Consider the following 20,318-nt stretch of genomic DNA (forward strand, 5'->3'; position numbering starts at 1 on the left):
TGTAAAGAAAATAAAGTAAGATATGTAACGTTGCTGGGATGAACGAGTAGTGTCTGTGCTTGTTGCGTGAGGGGAAAGGAAGTGGGAGGAGGATGTATAAATAACAGAATCCTAAAAATAACCACAAAGAATGTGTGGAAAACAGTAAAATATTTTTTCTTCCATGGATTCTTGCTGTGTAAACAGAAGATAAGCTCTTAAAGTACCTAAAACAGTAATGATGCCCATAGTAGATTGCATTATCTAGAAAATAAACTTGTATATTTGTTTTTTCTAGGTTCAAGAAGGCATTTGAGTCAGAGCCAACATTACCATCAGGAATTAATTATGCAGTACTTCTTCTGGCAGCTGGACATTGCTTTGATACTTCTTTTGAGCTGCGGAAAGTTGGTAATTATAACTTGCAAATTCACCGTGAAATCACAGTCTAGCAAAAGTATACCACCAGCTGCTGTTTTAGGGGAAAAATCTGATGGTTGTAAATGAAAGCTTTGATAGAGAGCATGTGAATATTTAAGTTGGTCTCTTGCACCACTACTGATCCCACCTGATTGCAGGTGAGTGCTGTCATAAAGATCTGGATCCAGTTTCAAGGTCTTAACTGGTTACCAGAACTTAGTGAAAACTAAGCTTCTTTGTATAGTGTGTGTGTGAAACAAGAACACCCAAAGGAGGAATCCAATTCCAGCTAGCACTCTTTAAAACAAACAAAAAAACCCCACTGTAGAACTGTAGGGAACATGGACAAAAAGTCCATCCTAAGAATTAGGAAAATGCATTTGACTTGAGCTTGTTGTTGGGAGAACATTTCTCTTCTGATGCATTCTTGGAGGTTTCTGAATGCCTGTATACATAGAATCATAGAATCACAATGGTTTGCTTTGGGAGGGACCTTTTAAAGACCATCTAGTCCAACCCCTTGCTGTGGGCAGAGATGGCTTTCACTAGACCAGGTTGTTCATCTTCACCTTGGACACTTCCAGCAATGGGGCATTCACTTCCCCGGGGAAACTAGTTCAATGTCTTGTCATGAAAAGTTTTTTATTTAGGAGGGAAGAATTATGATGTCCATTTTGTTTGTGATTTTCTGGATTTGAGGAGAGTGAAAAGTCAAGATTAGTCAGTAATACATTCAAGGAAGGTCTTGAAGAAAGCACTGAATGTTGTAATATGCACTGCAGTTGGTATTCTTCTTCTCTATCAATGTGTATAACTCTTGATTTACTGTAAAGTCTTTTTTATCTGTCTGTCTCCTGAGGAGGTTGTCAAGTGAAAAAGAAACAATGTTCTTTACTCCACAGAATGTATCTGTTATCAGCCACTGCTCTAGTTCAGAAATTAGGTGTGCATTGTATGTCTGGAAGTAATTTTACAGATAGAGAAGTTTTTTTGAGTGTGAAGGTCAGAGTGAGATGATTACTTTCACATAAATAATGGAAATGAGATTTAAATTCTCAGGTGTGAGTGAAGGTATTAATTTGGATGTGTTAGGCTGCATAGAGTTGCCCCAGCTACTGTTTGCCATTCTGTGAGTGGGTGAGATTTTGCTTTTTGGTTCACATAGAATATTTTCATATTCTACACTGAAACTGGAATTCTTGTGCCAGGGTAGGAGGTAAAAATATATGTTCTGCATTCTGCATAGCATTTGCAAATATTCACTTAGCTGGCCTAACTTTAAATGAGATAGTTTAATGGAACTGGGCTATATATTTTGTGTGGTTTAATTTGAATCCTTCCATTTTAAAGAAACTTCTCAATTGCATACAGGCTACAGCCAACTAGATTTGTACAAATTAATTGTACTGATGAAATCTAGGTGTTATTTGTAGGGATCAAATGTTTGGTGTCATCTTCTTGTGCGTTTGTCCAGTATTGTTTTCCCTATTGTCTGTATGGAGAACATGACAGAAATTAATGTTCTTTATTATATAAGGTTTTAGCCACAGGTGATGAATTATTTAGTGGAGATATATCCTGTTCCTTAGGTGTTTTTTTTTGTTTGCCTGTCTTATGTAAACATTTAATTGGTGTCTCCTGGAAACCCTTGATACAGCAACCCCTGCTGTTATTTAGTAGTGTCTATCTTTCTGTTTTGTTATGGGAAATAATGTCAAAATACTTTAGGCTTCAGACTGACTCAGCTACTTTGAAACATGTCTTTCAAATACATTTACAGTATAGACCCTGTATGTGTCCATTTGTCATTTATTTCTTGTCTATAGAATCATGAAATGCCAGGTTGAAAGATACCTCAAGGATCATCTGGTACAAACTTTCTTTGCAAAAGCACAGTCTAGACAGGATCATCCAGCATCCTATCCAGCAGAACCTTAGAAGTGTCCAATGTGAGCAAATCCACTGCTTCCCTGGGGAGATTATTCCAATGGCTGATTCTTCAAGTTGTTAAAAATTTTCATCTTGTGTCCAATTGGAATCTCCCCAGGAGTAACTTGTACCCATTACCCCTCATCTTTTTCACGGGACTCCTTGTAAAAAGGGAATCTCCATCTTTGTAGCGACCCTTTAAACACTGAAATACAGTGATAGGGTCTCCCCTAAGCCTTCTCTTCTCAAGGCTGAGCAAACCCAGCTCTCTCAGCCTTTGCTCATAAGGCAGGCTTCCCAGTCCTTTGATCATCTTTGTGACCCTTCTTCCTCCAGCCCGTCCACATCTTTTTTGTATAGCAGGGACCAAAACTGAATACAGTGACCTGTTCCAGGTGTGGCCTGAGAAGCACTGAATAGAGTGGGATAATGGCTTATCTCTGTTGGCGATGCCCTTGTTGATACATCCCAACACTGTGTTGGCTTTCTTTGCTGAAGTAGCACACTGTTTACTCATATTGAGCTTGTTGTTCTTCCGGACCCCCAGACCCTTTTTCACAGAACTGCTCCCCAGTTGGGTAGATCTGAGCCTGTGCTGCAGTCCTGAATTATTTATGTTGTCCCAGGTGCAAAACCTTACATTTGTCTTTGTGCAACAAGATTTGTCAGGTGGCTTGAGTTGTGCTAGATTCTGAAAAAAATTTAGTATTTTCTTTGTCTTGGGCTAAAGTTAATGTTTTAAACAAAAACAGGCAACATCACAGAGGTTGTATATGAAAATGTTTTGATTTTCTTTTCCTGTCCCAAGAATCCCTTATCTGCGTGTAATTCTTTTGATGTCACCTCTTGTGTAATCTGTGTGTACAAGACCGTTTGTTAGCAGTAGTTAGATTTGCCAGGTGTCCACCCACAGCATTATCTGTAGCATATAGAAATTAGAGGAAGTCTGTCTTCTTGTGGGAGATCTGGAGAGAAGCAAGAACAAACCAGCTAAGTTCAGTCTGGGTTATGTGGAAATTATATTGATAGACTGGGAAAGGTTAAGGAAGAATATGGTCACTAACAGCTCTTCAGAGGGAACATGAGGCTGTAATTAGAAGCAGCATATCTGATTACATTGGCAATGTTGTAAAAATCCAATAAAAATAAGAATAAATCCATTATCCAAGAGAATTTTTACCAATCTGCATCAGATCACAAAATTTGCCTTCTAAAATTTCCTACCTGTACTTGTCGGATAATAGCTCATAAGTAAATGACCACGTGAATTATTAATGAAAACCCTCCGTCTATTTTCTAGTAGTATTGCTTTCTTAACCCTACAAAGTTGCAGAACTTTGAGCCCAGAACAGAACTGCAGTGGTCTCTGCAAGCTATGCAACTTTCACACACAAAGGATCCTGTAATATGAATTGTTCCGTCAATATTTGAGCAAGGAAAGCAGTTTATTTATAAAACCTTCACAGTAATATTTAACTGGTAGTATCTACTTACTGTATCTTGTTTTTGTCACAAGCTGTGGGTATATTCTTGGCATTATAAAAGCAGTGGCTTTTCTGGCATTAATAGTTCCTCTGTTTTGGCTCATTTATTTTAAAGGCCAAAATATTTTTCATAAACTGTTCTGGAATTCAGCTGCTGCTTTTTTTTTCTCCCCTCAAGTTTATAATGGAAAGAAAGAATGTCTTGATTCTGCCTGGATTTTCTTATACTCTCAAAAACTTTTAAAGGTGGTGAAATGAAAATAAACTAATAAAAGATAAATTATCCAAGGAGGCCATGAACTCAGAATTAAATTCAGGAAAGTTCACTTTGCATGTTTCCATAGAAAGGTTTTTTTGTTCTACCACCCCCCAAAAAAAGACCAAACCCACTGGAAAACAAAATAATCCACCACACCACCTCTATTAAATTAGAGTTACAGTCTTTTGAACCTATCGCTAATGTTGTCACGTAGCAACTGCGTTTTTCCAACTTGCCTTTCAGGGATAAGTAACTGTAGATAAGCTTGGTAGTGGAAGGTCAGCAAACTAGTGTGAGTTTTAGCACCAAGTACCTCATCTTTCTCAGAAGAGCTTGATGAGAGGGTGATGTTGTCTTCTCTAAGGTAATAGGATCTGCTTCACGGAATACTGGGGTAAAACTTCCAGTTTATCCAGACTACATAACAGTAATGATTTGAAAACTTGGTGTCATCAAGTATCATTGCTGCTACACATCCATCCTTTCTCCCACTATTTTCCTGTAGCTCCCTGGTATTGATCCGGGACTCAAAGTCATTGCTGTCACCAGTCTTACCCTCCTAACAAACACTTCTCCCTGCCACGCAAGTAATTCCAGTCCCTCCCCGTGTGAGTTGTACTTTTCATCAGAAGCACACTGTTGGTACCTTGCTTTAGCTCTGTTGCCATGTCCGGAGCACTGAAGGGTTATGATGGGTGGGTTCCTGCAGGTGCAGTGAAACACAGCATAACATGTAAGCCTGTGAACCAGAAAGCAGTGCTGCTGTTCACTGTGGCAGGGAGCTTGTGATAGCTTGTCAGTGGTCACTGCAACTGTGTGTGCCATCACGCAGTACTTAGCCAAGGCCCTATGCACAGCTAAATTCCTCCCTTTCCCCTTCCTTCCAGAAAAGGTATATCCATATGAAATAATCCACATATCCCTCTGATACTAGCTCCTTACTTCCTTTGTGGTGAGGTCACATTCAAAGCCTGTGGAAATTAGTAGGTGTCTGTCTGTTCTTGTGTGTTGCTATCATGTGCATGCAAATGTTATAGACATTCTAGCAGAGCCCTTGGGCCTTTTAGGGTGTTGCTGAGAAGTGTTACTGTAAGATCCTGGGAGAGATTAATTTTTTCCATTTACTGTATTTTGTGGATAGCATTCAGATTTTGGTTTCTAGAACCCAACTGAAGTTGAACACATTTAACACAAATTCCCCCTTCCTCTCCTACACTGACTAGTGTGGGTGTACATTCTCAAGTGGTCTCTTTGACAGTGTGAATGTATATAGCACCCTGGCTTAAAGCCTTGCAGAGCTGGTCTACATAGCGATGGTCACCACTGTACCTTGTGTGGCTGATGGAGATGATGTATGTTGCATCGTGTCTGAGGCAGATCAGAGATATTTGGTATCATCTGTGGCGTTGTTTTTCTCTTCAGGAATAACTAAAACTTATTTCCCAAGACCAAAAAAATAATATTTTTATGATTAAAGAAATATTTTGTTCTGAATGTTACTCAAGCATGACAATTTATTGTTAGCAAAAGAGCACAAAGTGTGAAATACAGATGTGAAATAAGCTATAGGCCACTTGGATACAATTTCACATTTTAAAACCATTTATTGTCTTGACGTTGATAACATAAAAATGTGAACAATGTGATAAAACAAGATAAACTTTCTAGACTGAAATTATATATTGTAATGATACCCATTTTGATAGTATTTATTGCTACTTCTGCCATGAAGTTTAGTCTGCTACCTACTCAAGGATGGTTAAGGAAAAAATCAAGATCAACATTGAAATTTCTTGTGAATACTCAGCCTGAATATCAAGGCCAGTGGAAGGTGATGTGGGAGGGAAACTGTCAGAGTGGAGTAGTGTGGGAAAAGTGAATAAAAGACTATGGTGGTGAAGAGGCTTGTTCTGTAAGCTGCAAATTGGTTTATTTGCAGGGGAAGGTATAGCATGTCTCACGTTAGCTATATGTAGCAGCTCATATGAACTAAAAATCATCCTGAAGACCACAGGGGAGCCTGTAGTTCTCGGCAAACTTAGCAAGTCAAAATAAAACCTGAGGCTCTCCATAGTCTTTGAGTTGCTAAGGGACTTATGAATATTAATAGATGTCTTTCATTGGGGTAGGACTTGCGGCAATTAAAAGAACATCACTGCTGGAAGAAGCTCAGTGGATCATCTGTTCCTTCTGCATGGGACCTTGTCTATAAAGGTAAGTTTGGGGCTTGGGGCTTGTAAGTCAAAACAAAGCAGAAAAAAACATAATAGGTGCCTTATTCAGCATCTGTTAAGTTTTTGCAGCTATGTTGTGTAGCCTAAGGCCCCAATTTACCTTTACAGATGAGGTCCATGCAAGAACATAGGTAATGAGGTCCATGCAAGAACATAGGTAATCTGACTGTCGCCTTGTCCTGACAGTGATGTCTTAAAGTTACTTTCTTGAGAAGCCTTTAGGAAGAGGGGGAGGGGAAAAAAAAAGTCTGCTACCACTTAGGGTGTTTGGAAGGTATATAACATTAACCGGTAAGTATGATTTCCATCTTACTTTATCAAAATGGAGAGGGTATAGTAATTTAAGCAATTTCAAATCAGGGAAATGGTTCTTTTAAAACTGCATTAATACAAAATCTTGTGACCTGTTATTCTCTTTACTACAGGAGTAAAGATCAGCAGCCTGCTTGGTAAAAAGGGGAGCTTGGAGAAACTGCAAAGCTATTGGGAAGTGGGATCTTTCTTGGGGGCCAGTATGTTGGCTAATGATCATTTAAGAGTGATCCAGGCTTCAGAAAAGCTGTTTAAACTAAAGGCACCAGCATGGTAAGGTGATAAACAAGGCCATGTACATTGCTATGTATTAAATGGATTCCTTCAGCTTTCACATTCAGCACTGTATTTAGCTGACAGGAGATTTGTTTTGGGTTTTTTTAACAGATTTTGCTGTCTGTGCATTGTTTCACTGTACTTTTGCCCAGACAAGGGACTCTCTTCCTCTTTTGCCCCTATTCAGGGATAGATCTGATATGGGTCTTTAATTTGATGTCTGAGAAGGGCAGATTCACCATTGATTTCAAGCTGTTCTGAGGGCAAAAGGGAAAGGAGGAGCTGGTTCTAGGCACCATACATCAGCAGCTGCATTGCATTGCTGAAGAGAAGCTGTAGTGGCTTGAGAGTTCAGTCATAACTACCTGAAAGCTTTGGAGAATGTAGACAGCTTTGCTAGAGAGGCCTGGTTATACCTTTAAATACTGTGATGGATATGGCACATACCAGTTGTTTTAGGAATTGAATACAAATGAGCCGTATGGTGTAAGCTGTGTCTTGTTACAATTGAGAAGACTGCAGATGAAAGTCCAATTAACAGAAAGGTTATAAATCTGGGGTTAAAGACAACCCTGTAGACTCAACGTCTGTTATGCAAAGGCCAAGAGATGTGTGCTTTGACAGCAGGTTCCCAACACCTGTTCCACTTTGGATATAGGCAGCAATTAAGGACCAGTCACTACTCATTAAGGACTGGGATCCTGTTAGCTGGGAAGAACCAAGACTCCTTTCTGACTGAAAAAGTTGTCATGCTGCCGATTGAAAGAATGCGTATGTCACAGCCTGTGTATTCTTGTCAATTTATAAAGGCTCCAGAAGCTTATCAGAGGGGAGTGTATGTATATGTGCTAAAATATGGAAATGCTCAACTTCTGCATTGACATAACATAGGAAACTGTCAAAATTAGGAACTCTAATTTTCTAACAAAATGTTTCATAAATGTTATTCACAGTGTATTTATTTGCAAGGTTTTCCATTTTTACTATGTGTATATTTTACTGACAGCCTGGATAGCACTCTCTGGAAGTCTCCTGGTAGAATTTTCTGGACTTTATGAATGCCTGGTTGTCAGGATTTTATGTACCCCAGTGCCTTTGGGTTTTAAGTCTGTGGATTAAACTCTGAAAATACAGCACACTCATTTGTGCTTCAGGAAGAATTTCTCCTGTGAGCAATTCTTTCCCAGTCTGTTGCCTGCTTTATAGCAGGGCTTACTTGGCACAAATGGGAGTAAATACAGTACTTTAAGCTGGATATCCTCATGGCCTAAGAAGGATGATTGGAAATTGCACAGCTACAGAAGTATTCAAAAAAGACCCTCTGAGTTTATATTATATCTTCTTGTCATGAGCTTGAAAACAAAAGCTTCCATGCATAGCCTAATGTTGATAAAGTGATAACTGGGATAAATCCTCTTTTAGCATGTATATCTCATTGCTATAGTATTCATAAAGATTGCATGACATTATGTGTACAACCTTTTTTTGTCTAAAATGCCAAGAAAAAGCAATGTTATGAAGGAGCCCCATAAATCAGCACCAGAAAGCAGAACAGCAGAGAGCTGCATTTAGGGGAGACATTCAGCACTGCTGTTGTCCTTCCCTAACAATGCCAAAAAACTGCTTAGCATAGCTGTTGTCATCTTTATAGGATAATCAATTCCAGAAGCATCATGTTTTAGAAATCTGTGTAAAATAATTGTCAATGCAGACCCAATATAGAAGACAGAATACTATAGAAAGTTAAACTACTGGACTTTTCATTTGAATTTTTATTTGAGGTAGGTCGCTACTGAAACAAATTGGACATGGGCTCACTTAGGTAGAGGATTTAGCTATATCATGAAGTGTGATAGAAGACAATATGTGGTATTAGGAATATGTGCAGGAAGGAGTGTTATTTATATTTGAGTTGACTAGCACCTATGTTTCCAGTTCTAATTGGGAATTGCTACTATGAAAAGCAGTCCTAGAGAAGCAAAATGTTACTGGCAGCCTTGGTGTATTTATTTACAAACTGTATTAAATTTACTATCTGTGTATGTTTGGATGATCACAGGTACCTGAAGTCTATTGTAGAGACTATTTTGATATATCAGCATTTTAAGAAGCTGACTCCAGAGCAACATACGGCCACCCAGGAACTTGTCGATTTCTGGATGGACTTCCTTGTTGAAGCCACAAAGACAGATGTGACTGTAGTTCGATTTCCAGTAAGCGGTTGTTCTGTTGGGTCTTAGGGGATTTGCAGAGGTGCTTGTTGCTTTTGAGAAAATCTTTTGATCTGGTGGCTACAGTTCATGGTGGTCTAAATCAAAAGCAGTTCAGTTTAGGTTAATGTGTTTCTCTAATTTAGCCAAATATGCTTCTACCAAAAGATGGTAAAGGTGTACCATGAATCTTCTCCACACAGGAGATGGACATTCTAGAGTGGCATTGCAAGAGAAGGAGTTGTGACAGAAAGATTTTCAAAACCTGATAGTTTTCAAAAAAGTAGTTTGCAAAATTGACTCATAGTAGCCTTATATAAAAAAACTAAAGTAAAATTGGCTTTTTTTTTAATCTTAAATTACTGTCAACCATACTAAACTAGCCCTGTACCTAAAATTTTGCCTTTCATTGTTTCCCCTGTTTTTCTTACTATGGTATGACTACAGAAATAGTTCTAACAGATTTCAATACTTTTTGAAGTTCCACAGATTTTGCACTAACTATTAAAAATATTTTTTTTCTACTAGGTTTTAATATTAGAACCAACCAAAATCTATCAGCCCTCATATCTCTCTATCAACAGTGAAGCTGAGGAGAAGACTGTATCCATCTGGCATGTGCTGCCTGATGACAAGGTATACCATGACGTTGTCTGTAATTGTAACTTTTTTCACAATTGAAAAGTATACATGGTACATAGTACATGTAACATATAATCAGTTACATCTAATGGTGATTCTGAAAAGTAGTAAGGTGTTCTAGTAACACACAGGAAGATGCTGTGAACATATGTTGCTGTGCTTAAGATTATCCTGATTTTCAATGGATCTTTTGTCTCCCATCATTTTTCAAAATAACTGGCATCTTCTTTCAGATTGTTTTAAACCAGTGAATAATATACAACAAGTCTGTTGCTTAAGATTTCTTCCTCTACTTGCAGTTTTACTTGTCAGCTGTGATAAATATTCTAATATGAAAGTAATAGAGACTGGTATGTTAAAATGGGAGCGGAATCAATCAAAAGCCAAATAAGTATGTGGCAGAAGGATAGATGGATGCTCTAGAAATTGGAAAAGCTGGGAAGTCCTATGTCAAGGTGTGAGATAGCCAGATGTATTTGGAAAGGTGCTTAAAAAAACCGGAGATGGAAGGGAAGAGGAAAACCTGGAATGGTTATTACATTCTGAGATACTTAGGAAGCAAAATGTTGGTAAGGGGGAAGACAGGGAGGATGTCGTAGAACCCTGGAGAAGGATGACAGCACAGAAACATGAAGGGGTATATGAAGAATAAAAGGAGACTGAGTCAGCTTAAGACAAAACACTGGGGATGGTGTGATTTGTAAGAACTAGCACTATTCATTCTTCTGTGGCAGCATTTTGTTTGCTTGCAGGATTAGACAGCGAAGACCTGTTTTTTAGGTAATCGTAGAATTGTTCAGGTTGGGAAAGACCTTTAAGATCATCAAGTCCAGCTGTTAACCTAGCACTGGCAAGTCCAACATCTTCAGCGTTCCTAACTAGTAGTCTGTAAACGGAGAAACATTTTTGAACTCAAAATACAGTGAGGCTCTACTGCTTAGAGTTTTTGCTATGAGTTCATGAGAAAATATAAATGGCAGCTGAAATAGCATCTTCAGAGCACAAACTGAAATGTTTGCCTAGACCAATGAATTTCTGTTTATTTGTTGTTTACTCTGATGTTTTTTGAAGTAGGCTTAGCCTCTGAGAATAATTTAAAAAATAAATTTATACAATTCTTGGGCAAAATAAAAATTTACCCCACGGTAAAGAATTATTTGTCAGTATTACAGACTAAATCTTGCTTTTCTAAAGTACCTCTTCTGAAAGTATTTCTATATTCAGAATTTGACTTATTTAGAAACTACTTGTACTTACATATTGGTTTTGCTTTTGTGTGCCTTTTTGTGCGTGTATTTAGTTCATCTACAGACGATACTTTCCATTCTGTTAAGTTGCTTAACTGTAGCATAAGAAGAAACATAGGACTAGAGGGAATTTTCTGGACTGTTGAGTCCTGTTTGCCTCTATTGCAGACGCTCTTCCCATATTATGTTTCACATAAAGTGATCAAGCTCTGTCTGAATACTAGTGTAGGTTTCACAGTTGACCGATCATGCTGGAAAGTGGTTTGAGAATTTCACTGTACCTCTAGAAGAGACAAGAGTGGAATGCTACTGGTGAAGTAGAAGAGTATTCCTTTAAGTCTTCTCGTTTTCAATCTGAATTTGTTTGTTGTCATTTCATACGCACGTGTTCTTTTGCTAACATAGTGTTTATGTTAAGCGGCTCCTTTCTCTCTTTGAGAGAACTTTACCTTACTGTATTTTTAAGGAGAATCCTAATATCTCTTAGTGTGGGTTTTTGTGTAGGTTTCTTTTTTGGCAAAACAAATAGGCTTGGTATACTGGCCGCACATGGCACCTCATTGCCATGACTTCTTATGTTCCAGTTTGAGTTAACCTTACTTGAGCATGTGCACTCATATTCCAAAAATAGTATTGCATGGTGCATTCATTTATCGTTTAGGTACTGGGATATTTTGCTTGATACTTTCAGCAATAACCTGTTTCAAATCTGTGTCACTTGACTGCCCAGTTATCCTGTAACTGGGAGAAGGATTTGGATGTATCAGTCTATATGTGTTTGGTGTTCAGAAGATAGGTATTTTGGCTTTGCAGGGTTTGTAACCTTTGCTTAGTAGCATTTTCCATTATTATAAATCTGTTATCCTGTGTTTAAAGTTTCTTTGTAGTATGTTATACCTTCTCTTTCTCTTTTCCCCTCCTCCTTCCTGATATGAGGCGTGTATCTTTGTATTTTCTGTGGATTAGTGTTTTCCTGGTTTTGCTGCCCTAGTGTTAATCAATAGCATTAGACATTAAATGCATTTCCCAGTACTTTTGCTCTGGCCAGAATCCTTACTGTGATACCCTTATTGAGTAGCCAGGGATCTGATTAATACTCAGTGCAGGCATCCTTGCCCTGTGAGCCATCATACCCATCAAAAGAATGCAATGGGCAATTTGGTAGTTACCCTTTCAGCTGTACAATTATAGTCTGTTGCAATTTGTCAAAGTCCTTAGAATCAGAAACCTTACAGGGAGAAAAGGGACTAGAAAAATTTGGAGGCACCAGCTTCCTTTTCAGCTGAATATAACCAATATAATATTTGTCTTTGCTACAAGATGTTGTGAAGGAAAATGATTTATTGTGTCAGCCCACTACAAAGAGGAATACTTGTACTTTGATCCTTACTAGGCCAAAACCAGGCATTTTAGAGGCTGATTAACAAGCAAATACCACCTGTGTCTACTGCAAGGACATGTTAGACAGTTGGGTTTGGAAACTTCATCTGTCCAGTTTCAATCTACCAACTATAGGTCTGTCAGAGCTTCAGATTTCAGTTCATTTTGGTGCATAAATTAATGGTTGTCCTTGTTTTCCAGAATTCAGTCAGTGCTCCAAGAATAAGATTTGTGAGTTACAAAGCATATAAACTTCCTTTCATGCACAAATTAAATAGACAAATGACAGTCAATACCAGGATAAATAACGTGGCCTCTTCCTTTTCTGTTGCTTTTTTTTAGAAACATATCTAAACATTTATGTCATTACTACTGAGTTTAAGATAAACAAATGCCTACAAAAATCAGACAGCATTTTATTTTGTAGAATGCACAGTACCTTTGCCTTGCAGTTCCCTAATTTTAGCAGCCCTTTCCGCATGGGGTTAGAGGAATGCAGCAGTGCTGTTTTTAAGTTCGAAATAGAACAGCCTGTCTCTGTTTCATATTGGCTTCTGAATCCATTTTGAGTTTTGTTTTGGGTAGTTGATGTTTTTTTGCCTAACCGAAGAACAGATGCTGAATTTGGATAGCACGCCTGATATATTTACTCCAGCGTATTCAAAGATCATGGCAAGATCATGAAGGAACATAACTTTTATATTATGTCATTGCTTGAGAACTTTGTGTAGTAAGACGTATGAGTTTGTGAGAGATTAGTTGCACATAGATTACAGGTAAAAACCACAATGATTATGTTTCTTGTTATGTTTCTTGAGCATTTCTGCCTGCCAGGACATATATTTTAATTTATTTACATTTCAGATTATTCCTAATAGTGGATAGCACCAATAGCTGAGCTCTGAAAATTGGAAACTGACAGACTTTGTATATGAAGGGAGGAGTAAAAGACAGTGCAGAAACACCTTATTAGCAGAGGAATTGAGTTGGTGATCTTTCATCATGCAAGAGAACCAGGCAACTCGAATAGTAGTTTCACAGACTCTTCATGCTAGCATCAGTTAGTACTTCTACTCAACTTTTCGTGATATCAAGCTATTCTCCTGTTCCTGTACACCACTGGAGAAACCCTTGCTCCATTTAACATTGAAGAGATACTGGAGTATCTCTTTGTGCTTTACAATTATAATAGTGTGAAACTTGTGCATCAAGAAAGATATTTGCTTGCATTTTTGGTACATTGTCTTAGGCATTTCATATTAGCATCACAACCTTTAATGTGATTTGAGCAGGAAGGAAAGAATTATAGGGGAGGGAAAATAGGATGTAGGAAACCTTATAGAAAGCTGTTATAGCTGGGACAGTAATTTCCACTGTCATTTCCTGCACATTGTGCAACTGTTTTGGCAGTGTGTCTGTTCTGACTTCTGTGTATTTCACTATTCAATAAACATTTTATAAGCTACACATTTTAAAGCCTTATTATGGAATATATTTGGTTATGTTTGTGTTTGACACTATGCCCTTATGCTATAAATTTATCTCTTAGTACAGTGTGCCTGTAATAAATGTGGATAGAACCTTCCTTAATCTTCGTTCGCGAAGCCTAGCCATGTGCATGAGTAAGAAAGGTCTGGGAATTTTAATTGCTCGGATCACTAAAATGCCAAATGAAATTCAGCTCTAGAAAGCAGAATTCAAATATGTTCTTCATTGTGATGGGATCACAACATTGCCAGGGCCGTGAGGTGGTGTAGTTGTACCTTTTCCTGAAAGGAGAATGTTTTCATTAGAAGATACAAAAGACTTCTGTTTGCTAACAGTAAAGTTTTATTAGAATATAAACACAGAGCAATATGACTGTCTACAGAGAGAACTCAGTTCTGCTGAATGTGACAACTGTAAGTTTAAAAGATCTGAAAAAAAGTGAGGCCTGGCACTTTGTGTTTTCATAGAGTGGTTTCTTTCTTCCAGCCATGTTTATTACTCCAGCAGCTCTTAGGGATTTTGGTACTTACTTACTGCTCTCTTCTGGATTCCTAGTGAAATAGGCTCTGTTTCTTTGGACACTTTGTCTTCAGATTTGCTTCCCTGAGCAATTCCCCCTACTTTTCAAGAATTTGCCACTTTGCTCTCCTGCATTAGATTTTCTACTTGTAGCTCTCTCCACCTGGTCTTCTCACATATTAGGGGACTGAGTGTGCAGAACAGGCTCTTGTTATTCTCAGAGGTGGAATATTTTTCCCCCCACTTTCCAGAGGGCTGCATGTGTTCCCAGGTTCAGTATCCAGACAAGGCTATACTGGCAGCTCTTGTTATCTGCTGTTTTGAATGTTTTCTAAAATAGTATATTGTGTTTGCAGAGTAAACAGTAAGGAAATAACCCAAAACTTCTAGATAGAACTTCTGTTGCTTTGGTTTCAGGTGAAAAAAAAGCCCTGAAAAATAACTGTTAACAGGTAATAGACTGTTGTAATTTAAGTGTTTCTCATTCCATCTCATGAGCTTCAGTCTAGAAGATATGCCTACTGGCACTTCATCTGTAGGAAGGAATGTTTTATTTATTTATATATTTTCTACTCTGTGTTACAGAAAGGTATCCATGAGTGGAACTTCTGTGCTGCTTCTATCAGGGGAGTAAGGTGAGTTGTTTCCATTTTGTGTTCTGAAATGAGAAGAGTAACTGAATGAATGTTGTATTAAGCTGCCACTGTGGACCTAGGAGTGACAGTGATATTCTATGACTGCCGTAACCTCTTTGTATCACTTCTTCATCTTAGTCTCTTTTTTTCCCCTAGGATTTATCTGTACTTTGTCATCCTGCAACTTTCCACTTTGCTTTTAGTGTAATTAAAAAAAGTCCAGAAAACTTATATTTTTAAAATAGTCATTGCTCTGTTCTAATAATAACTGTTTGACACATAAAGCTGTTGCTATGTCTGCAGGACGTTTTTGCACAGATGGATAGTTCTTTTTCCTTCCAAAAAGTAACTTAAAAAAACAAACTATCAATAGGCACAAAGATTCAATCCTGTGGGATTCAGCTTATTTTAGGCAAAAATTGCAATGATATGGTTAGTTCAGTTTGGTTTGGGTTTTGGTTACAGTATGTTTTTGTGTGCTTCTAAAAAAAAAGGGGGGGGGGGAAGAATTTGTTTGTATATTGTCCTTTTGGTTTTACTTCCCCTACGCCTTATTAAACCACTCTATGGTCAATACTGTTTCTGGTGTACCCTCCTGCATTCATTATTTAAACTGTGAATTATCATTTAACTTGTCAATTTAATTTCAAAACTGTTCTTCTGAACAGATGTCCAAAACAACTCAGATGACTTTACAGTGAGCCAAGAGTCACTGTGAATTCTTAGAGAACTCTCTGGCTGCCTCCATGAGTAGCTGCAAGAGGAAATATTTATCTTATGCAAGCATAAAAAGGAATGAGCTTTTTTTTTTTCTTTTAAATATAGATTAAATTTCTGATTATTTCATTTTTCAGTGTTTTACAGGGGGTTTTTTCCCCAGTTTTATGAAGGCAAGTATTCTTTGTAGTGGGAGAACCTTCAGAACCAGGCCTGCTTCTAACCTATTTTTGGATCAAGACTATTTTTGGCTACTTTGAAACTCCTAGACTAAAAGCGGTCTAGGAAGGGGGAGTTCCCAGCATTATGAGGATCCTCAGCCTTTCTAGACTAGTAAGAATCAGCTTTAGAAATGCAGCCTTAATGTACAAGGCAGGTCTTTGTCCATGATCTTGGAGGCTTTTTCAACAAAGACCTCCATAAATATTTATGGCATTACATAAGGAGACAGGCTGGCCTGAAGAGACATCTGGCATTGAAATGTTTCTGGTAAATACTTGGCAGAAGTGACAGAGGGTCACTTCTTCTGCGTGCTGCATAACAGCCAGTGTAATCAGGGCTTTGTTTCATGAGTAATGGGGTTCAGCTCTCAAGAACTACAAAGCAACTTGGTAAGTATATAGAACTCTCTGAGCAGAACAGTGCTAGATCACACTCTGTATGCAGTAAGTTATAGCAACTGGCTTTAGCATGAGAAACTCATCGATAAGCAGTTTGTGTGCCAATGTAAATATCTTTACTTTTGCCATATGCCTTCTTGACCTCTTAAGTACAAGTGTTTCTTATTGAATCAGGCCAGAAAGTGCTGTTATTCTTAAAGGCTTTATCAGACCTTTTGGAACATGGCTGCTACCACAAGGTGCTTTATTTTTCCAATAGAAAAACAAAAAATCAAGTGGCAGACTGCAGTTGCTAGACTACAAGTTGGCTTTATCTCACTGTTTAGAACAAAACCTGAATTATGAAATACATGCTACTTGTGTTGTTTCTGCGAGAGAGTGCCTCAGAGGTCATCCTGATGAATATTGTGTTAGAGACAGTGGAAAAGTTGGATTCAGATCTGCATGCAGTTTCCTTCGTAGCTTAAGAACTTAGACAAGCTTAACACAAGGATATTTGTCTTCCGTTCCAAGTTCTTGGAGCTTTGAATCTCGTCAGACAACTTAATTACAACAGTGAGAGGTGTCTGTACTGCTACACTTCTAGCAAACATACAAAAGTTCCAAACAACTGCTTTTCTGTGGTTGCTGCCAGTGTTCAACTGTTTCATCTGCTGCTTCATCTGGAAGTACTAGTAATCAGTAGTTACAGCATTTGCAGTGTTTCTCATTGACTAAGGGGAGTTGTGGATGTACACGAGCTGGGCACAAGGCCATGCTACGCTGTGCTTCCCTGTTTGTTTCTGGAGTTTTGCAAATTCAACCTCAGTTCTGCTGTTATAGAAGTCAGCGAGTACTACATCTGCTTGGGCACTGTCAAAATGAGGCATTTCCTGAGCAATGTCACTTTTTAGAGTCACTTTTTAGAACTTGGATGTTTTTTACTTCAACGACATTTTTCTGGAAGGGAAGCAACATATAAGCAATGTAAATGCTCACCTAAAGGTCTTAAATGTTTACGAATTTGCATGGCCTCTGTGTACACTCCACGTTCTTAGCCCTTTATTCACTGCTGTGTTAGTCAGTGGTTTCTGGGCATGTCAGGTTTCAGCTGACAGTTTATTCAGTAAAATGTTGAAACATGCATGGAACTTGAAATGAATGAGTAATTCTGTTAATATCAGTTACTCCATATCTAGGGAGTTTACTTATATGCTTGAAAAACTTGAATTAAAAAATAGTTTATAAACTGGAGACAGTGACTCTCTTCCCAAATTTATGGGAATTTTTCCTAATGTGAAAATAAATGAGTCACCATACCCAAAACCAGATATTTTTATCATGAAGTTTGCTCTCCTCATAAGAAGCTTTATGAAAGGCAGACCCCCTAGCTCGTCTAAAGAGCCATTTATTTATCAAAAATTACCAGGCTCTAGAATAGAAGAATCGTAAAGGAAAGCAAGGATCCTTAGACACCTTTTAAAGGCTGAAAATTCCAAGTGTTTCCTCATACTTAAAGAAAACCTGTTATGTTAATCAAATTGTCAGTCCTTTAGCACAACATAGAATATAATTCTACTTTATTGTACCATAAATTAAGGAAAAACATGTTGGCATCTTGATCCAGCTAAAGTGGATTGATTTCACTAGGACTGTGGATTTGGTCCAGTATATTAATAATATAAATAAGGAGACTTACTTTGTCTTGATTTCTCACATACTACATTATATTCCCTTGTAACACCTCTAGCCATCTTTTTTCCCTCTTTTTGAATATAGTAACAATCAATTATACTGCATTAGCTTGACAGCTGGCACTCAATATGTGACAAAGTTACAGAAAGAGCTATTTCAAATAAAATTTAATATTTTCTTTAAGGAGCAGAGTAATGACATGCATATAAAACAGTTCTCATGAATCTTTACAAGAGCTGCAGCCTACTTGGGGTGGAAAACTGATAGTTGTACCAGAGTTTGCACCTCTTCTGTTTTTCTGTTGAGACATCCGTGCATCTATAAGAAAATGGCATTCTTGCCTTCTTGTTACCTTTGTTCTCCAGTTATAGCAGATAAAACCAAAACTGAAGGAAGATGTGGGTGGGCAAGGGGGGTAAAGTCACTCACCTCATATTTGGATGCTGACTTATTTTAAAAATATTTTTCTAATGTACTATCAATGTACCAATTAACAAAGCACTGATCAGAAATTTTTGTGTTCAAGATTGAGCTGTGGCTGATGTCTAAAGAAGGAAGAATTCTTGATTTGAGTTCAAAGTCCAGTTTTCTAATATGATCCTGAAAGGATGTTTCATCCTGGCTACAGGAGTGAAAATTAAGGGCCTTACCTAAATGCATGGAAGATAAAAGTGTTACAGGTCAATGGAAATACTCCAATGAATTTCTTTGCTCCCGCTGTTTCTTGGGCAATCCATGGACAAGGGGGGCCGGCTGAATGATAGCAAACAGCAGAATGTGAACTTCGGAGGATAGAAGAGGGTAATTTTACAATAAGGAAAAACTATGGCTTCTCAGGTTTAATCTGGTGCTTTCCCATGTTAAATGGGTTGATCTGTATGGTTTGACAAAGCTGGTGGAAGTCCAAATGCATCTTTCCAATAACTTGCTTGTCTGTTCTTTCAGCATTTCGAAGTTTGAAGAACGATGCTGTTTCCTATACGTGCTGCACAACTCAGATGACTTTCAAATCTATTTCTGCACAGAACTTCATTGCAAAAGGTCTGTCACTGTTATTTCAGAAAAAAGCATGGCCTGTGATGGGGTAGATGGTGTCTTCATGCACAACAGGGACTGACTGTTTCAGAGCTATGGTGACAGTTGATCTGAGCATCATAAGTGGTCATCTATTAAAACTTAATACTACAGTACCCTGGAGATATGATGTATGAAGGGTCAAAGTACAAGCTCAGACAAACATTAGAAACAAATGTAATTACAAATTTGATTATTTTTTTACACACACCTTCCTGGGGTTAGTTTTGTAATAGTTATCATATTAAGGCTTACTAAAACTGTCTCTTTGCCCCCAGTTCAACAAAGCATCATAAACTTAAAATGGACTCTCTGAAGTGGGAACATTTGGGGTAACAAGAAAGTCAGGATTTTTCTTTAACTGTAACTACAGTTTTATTTGCTATTATGAGGAAGCACACTTAATTTCTTTTACATTAGTATATGTTTACATAAGTAAGATTGTTTCTGTGTCCCTACAGGATAAGTGGCAAGGGTTTGTTGCACAAAATTAGGGGTGTTGCAGTTTTTCTAGGCTGTGTTTCTGCTCCATAAGCTTAAGGGCTGTGGTCTTGAATTGATCCAGGAGGCATTTCCAGAGGAAATTTCATGTCTTTTTGTGCTAAAAAGGCTGCAACTTTGCCTAAAATTAATACTCTCTATTAATGACTGTGGCCACCTCCCAGCCCAATCTCTAGATTGTTTACTCATCCATTCTAGTTCATATAGGTCCTTTTACCATGTTCATTCCCCTTCATATCTGAGCTCTTCTTAAGAGATAAGTAAGTGTGACATGATTTTTGTACTTGCATTCTTTCAAAAGGATAGAAGCCGTATATAATACTATTTTTTAATGAAAAGGTGCAAAATAGACACCCTTTTCATTCAAGCAAAAACTTGAAACTGGCATTCCTACGCTACAAAAACTCTTCCAAATGTAGGCAGGACTTCTAGGCACTTCTCATGATACTTCAGTGTTTTCATTGGACATAAAGAAATGATGGTATAGGATGAGAATTTTACCCTGAGTGTAGATTTTGAAATATGAATTTCATTAATAATTTCAGATATCATGGAGTATGATAAAAGAAGTATGTAAAAGAAGTAGAAAAACTGCAGATTTTGACTGTTAATTCTGCATGTAAACAAAATTTTCCTTTTCTACTGATAGGCAAAGTTTTATACTGAATTTATACTGACTGTATAAATTATATATACTTATGTATTATTGTTATATAAT

At 37.8% G+C, this 20,318-nt stretch overlaps 1 protein-coding gene across 1 annotated transcript in view; it reads left to right on the forward strand.

Annotated features, from left to right (window-relative positions):
- The window catches only part of MAP3K5 (mitogen-activated protein kinase kinase kinase 5), a 105,440-nt gene that overhangs the window by 54,468 nt on the left and 30,654 nt on the right, over positions 1-20,318 (forward strand). Inside the window, exons 8-13 of the mRNA XM_051792494.1 lie at positions 278-390; positions 6,731-6,890; positions 8,953-9,106; positions 9,632-9,739; positions 14,965-15,014; positions 18,971-19,066. Of these exons, the coding sequence (XP_051648454.1) occupies positions 278-390; positions 6,731-6,890; positions 8,953-9,106; positions 9,632-9,739; positions 14,965-15,014; positions 18,971-19,066 (681 nt within the window). The remainder of the gene's footprint in view (positions 1-277; positions 391-6,730; positions 6,891-8,952; positions 9,107-9,631; positions 9,740-14,964; positions 15,015-18,970; positions 19,067-20,318) is intronic.

Source organism: Manacus candei, unplaced genomic scaffold, assembly GCF_025592945.1.
Source record: "Manacus candei isolate 608988 ecotype Guabito, Panama unplaced genomic scaffold, ASM2559294v1 h1tg000034l, whole genome shotgun sequence".
Lineage (NCBI taxonomy): Eukaryota > Metazoa > Chordata > Aves > Passeriformes > Pipridae > Manacus > Manacus candei.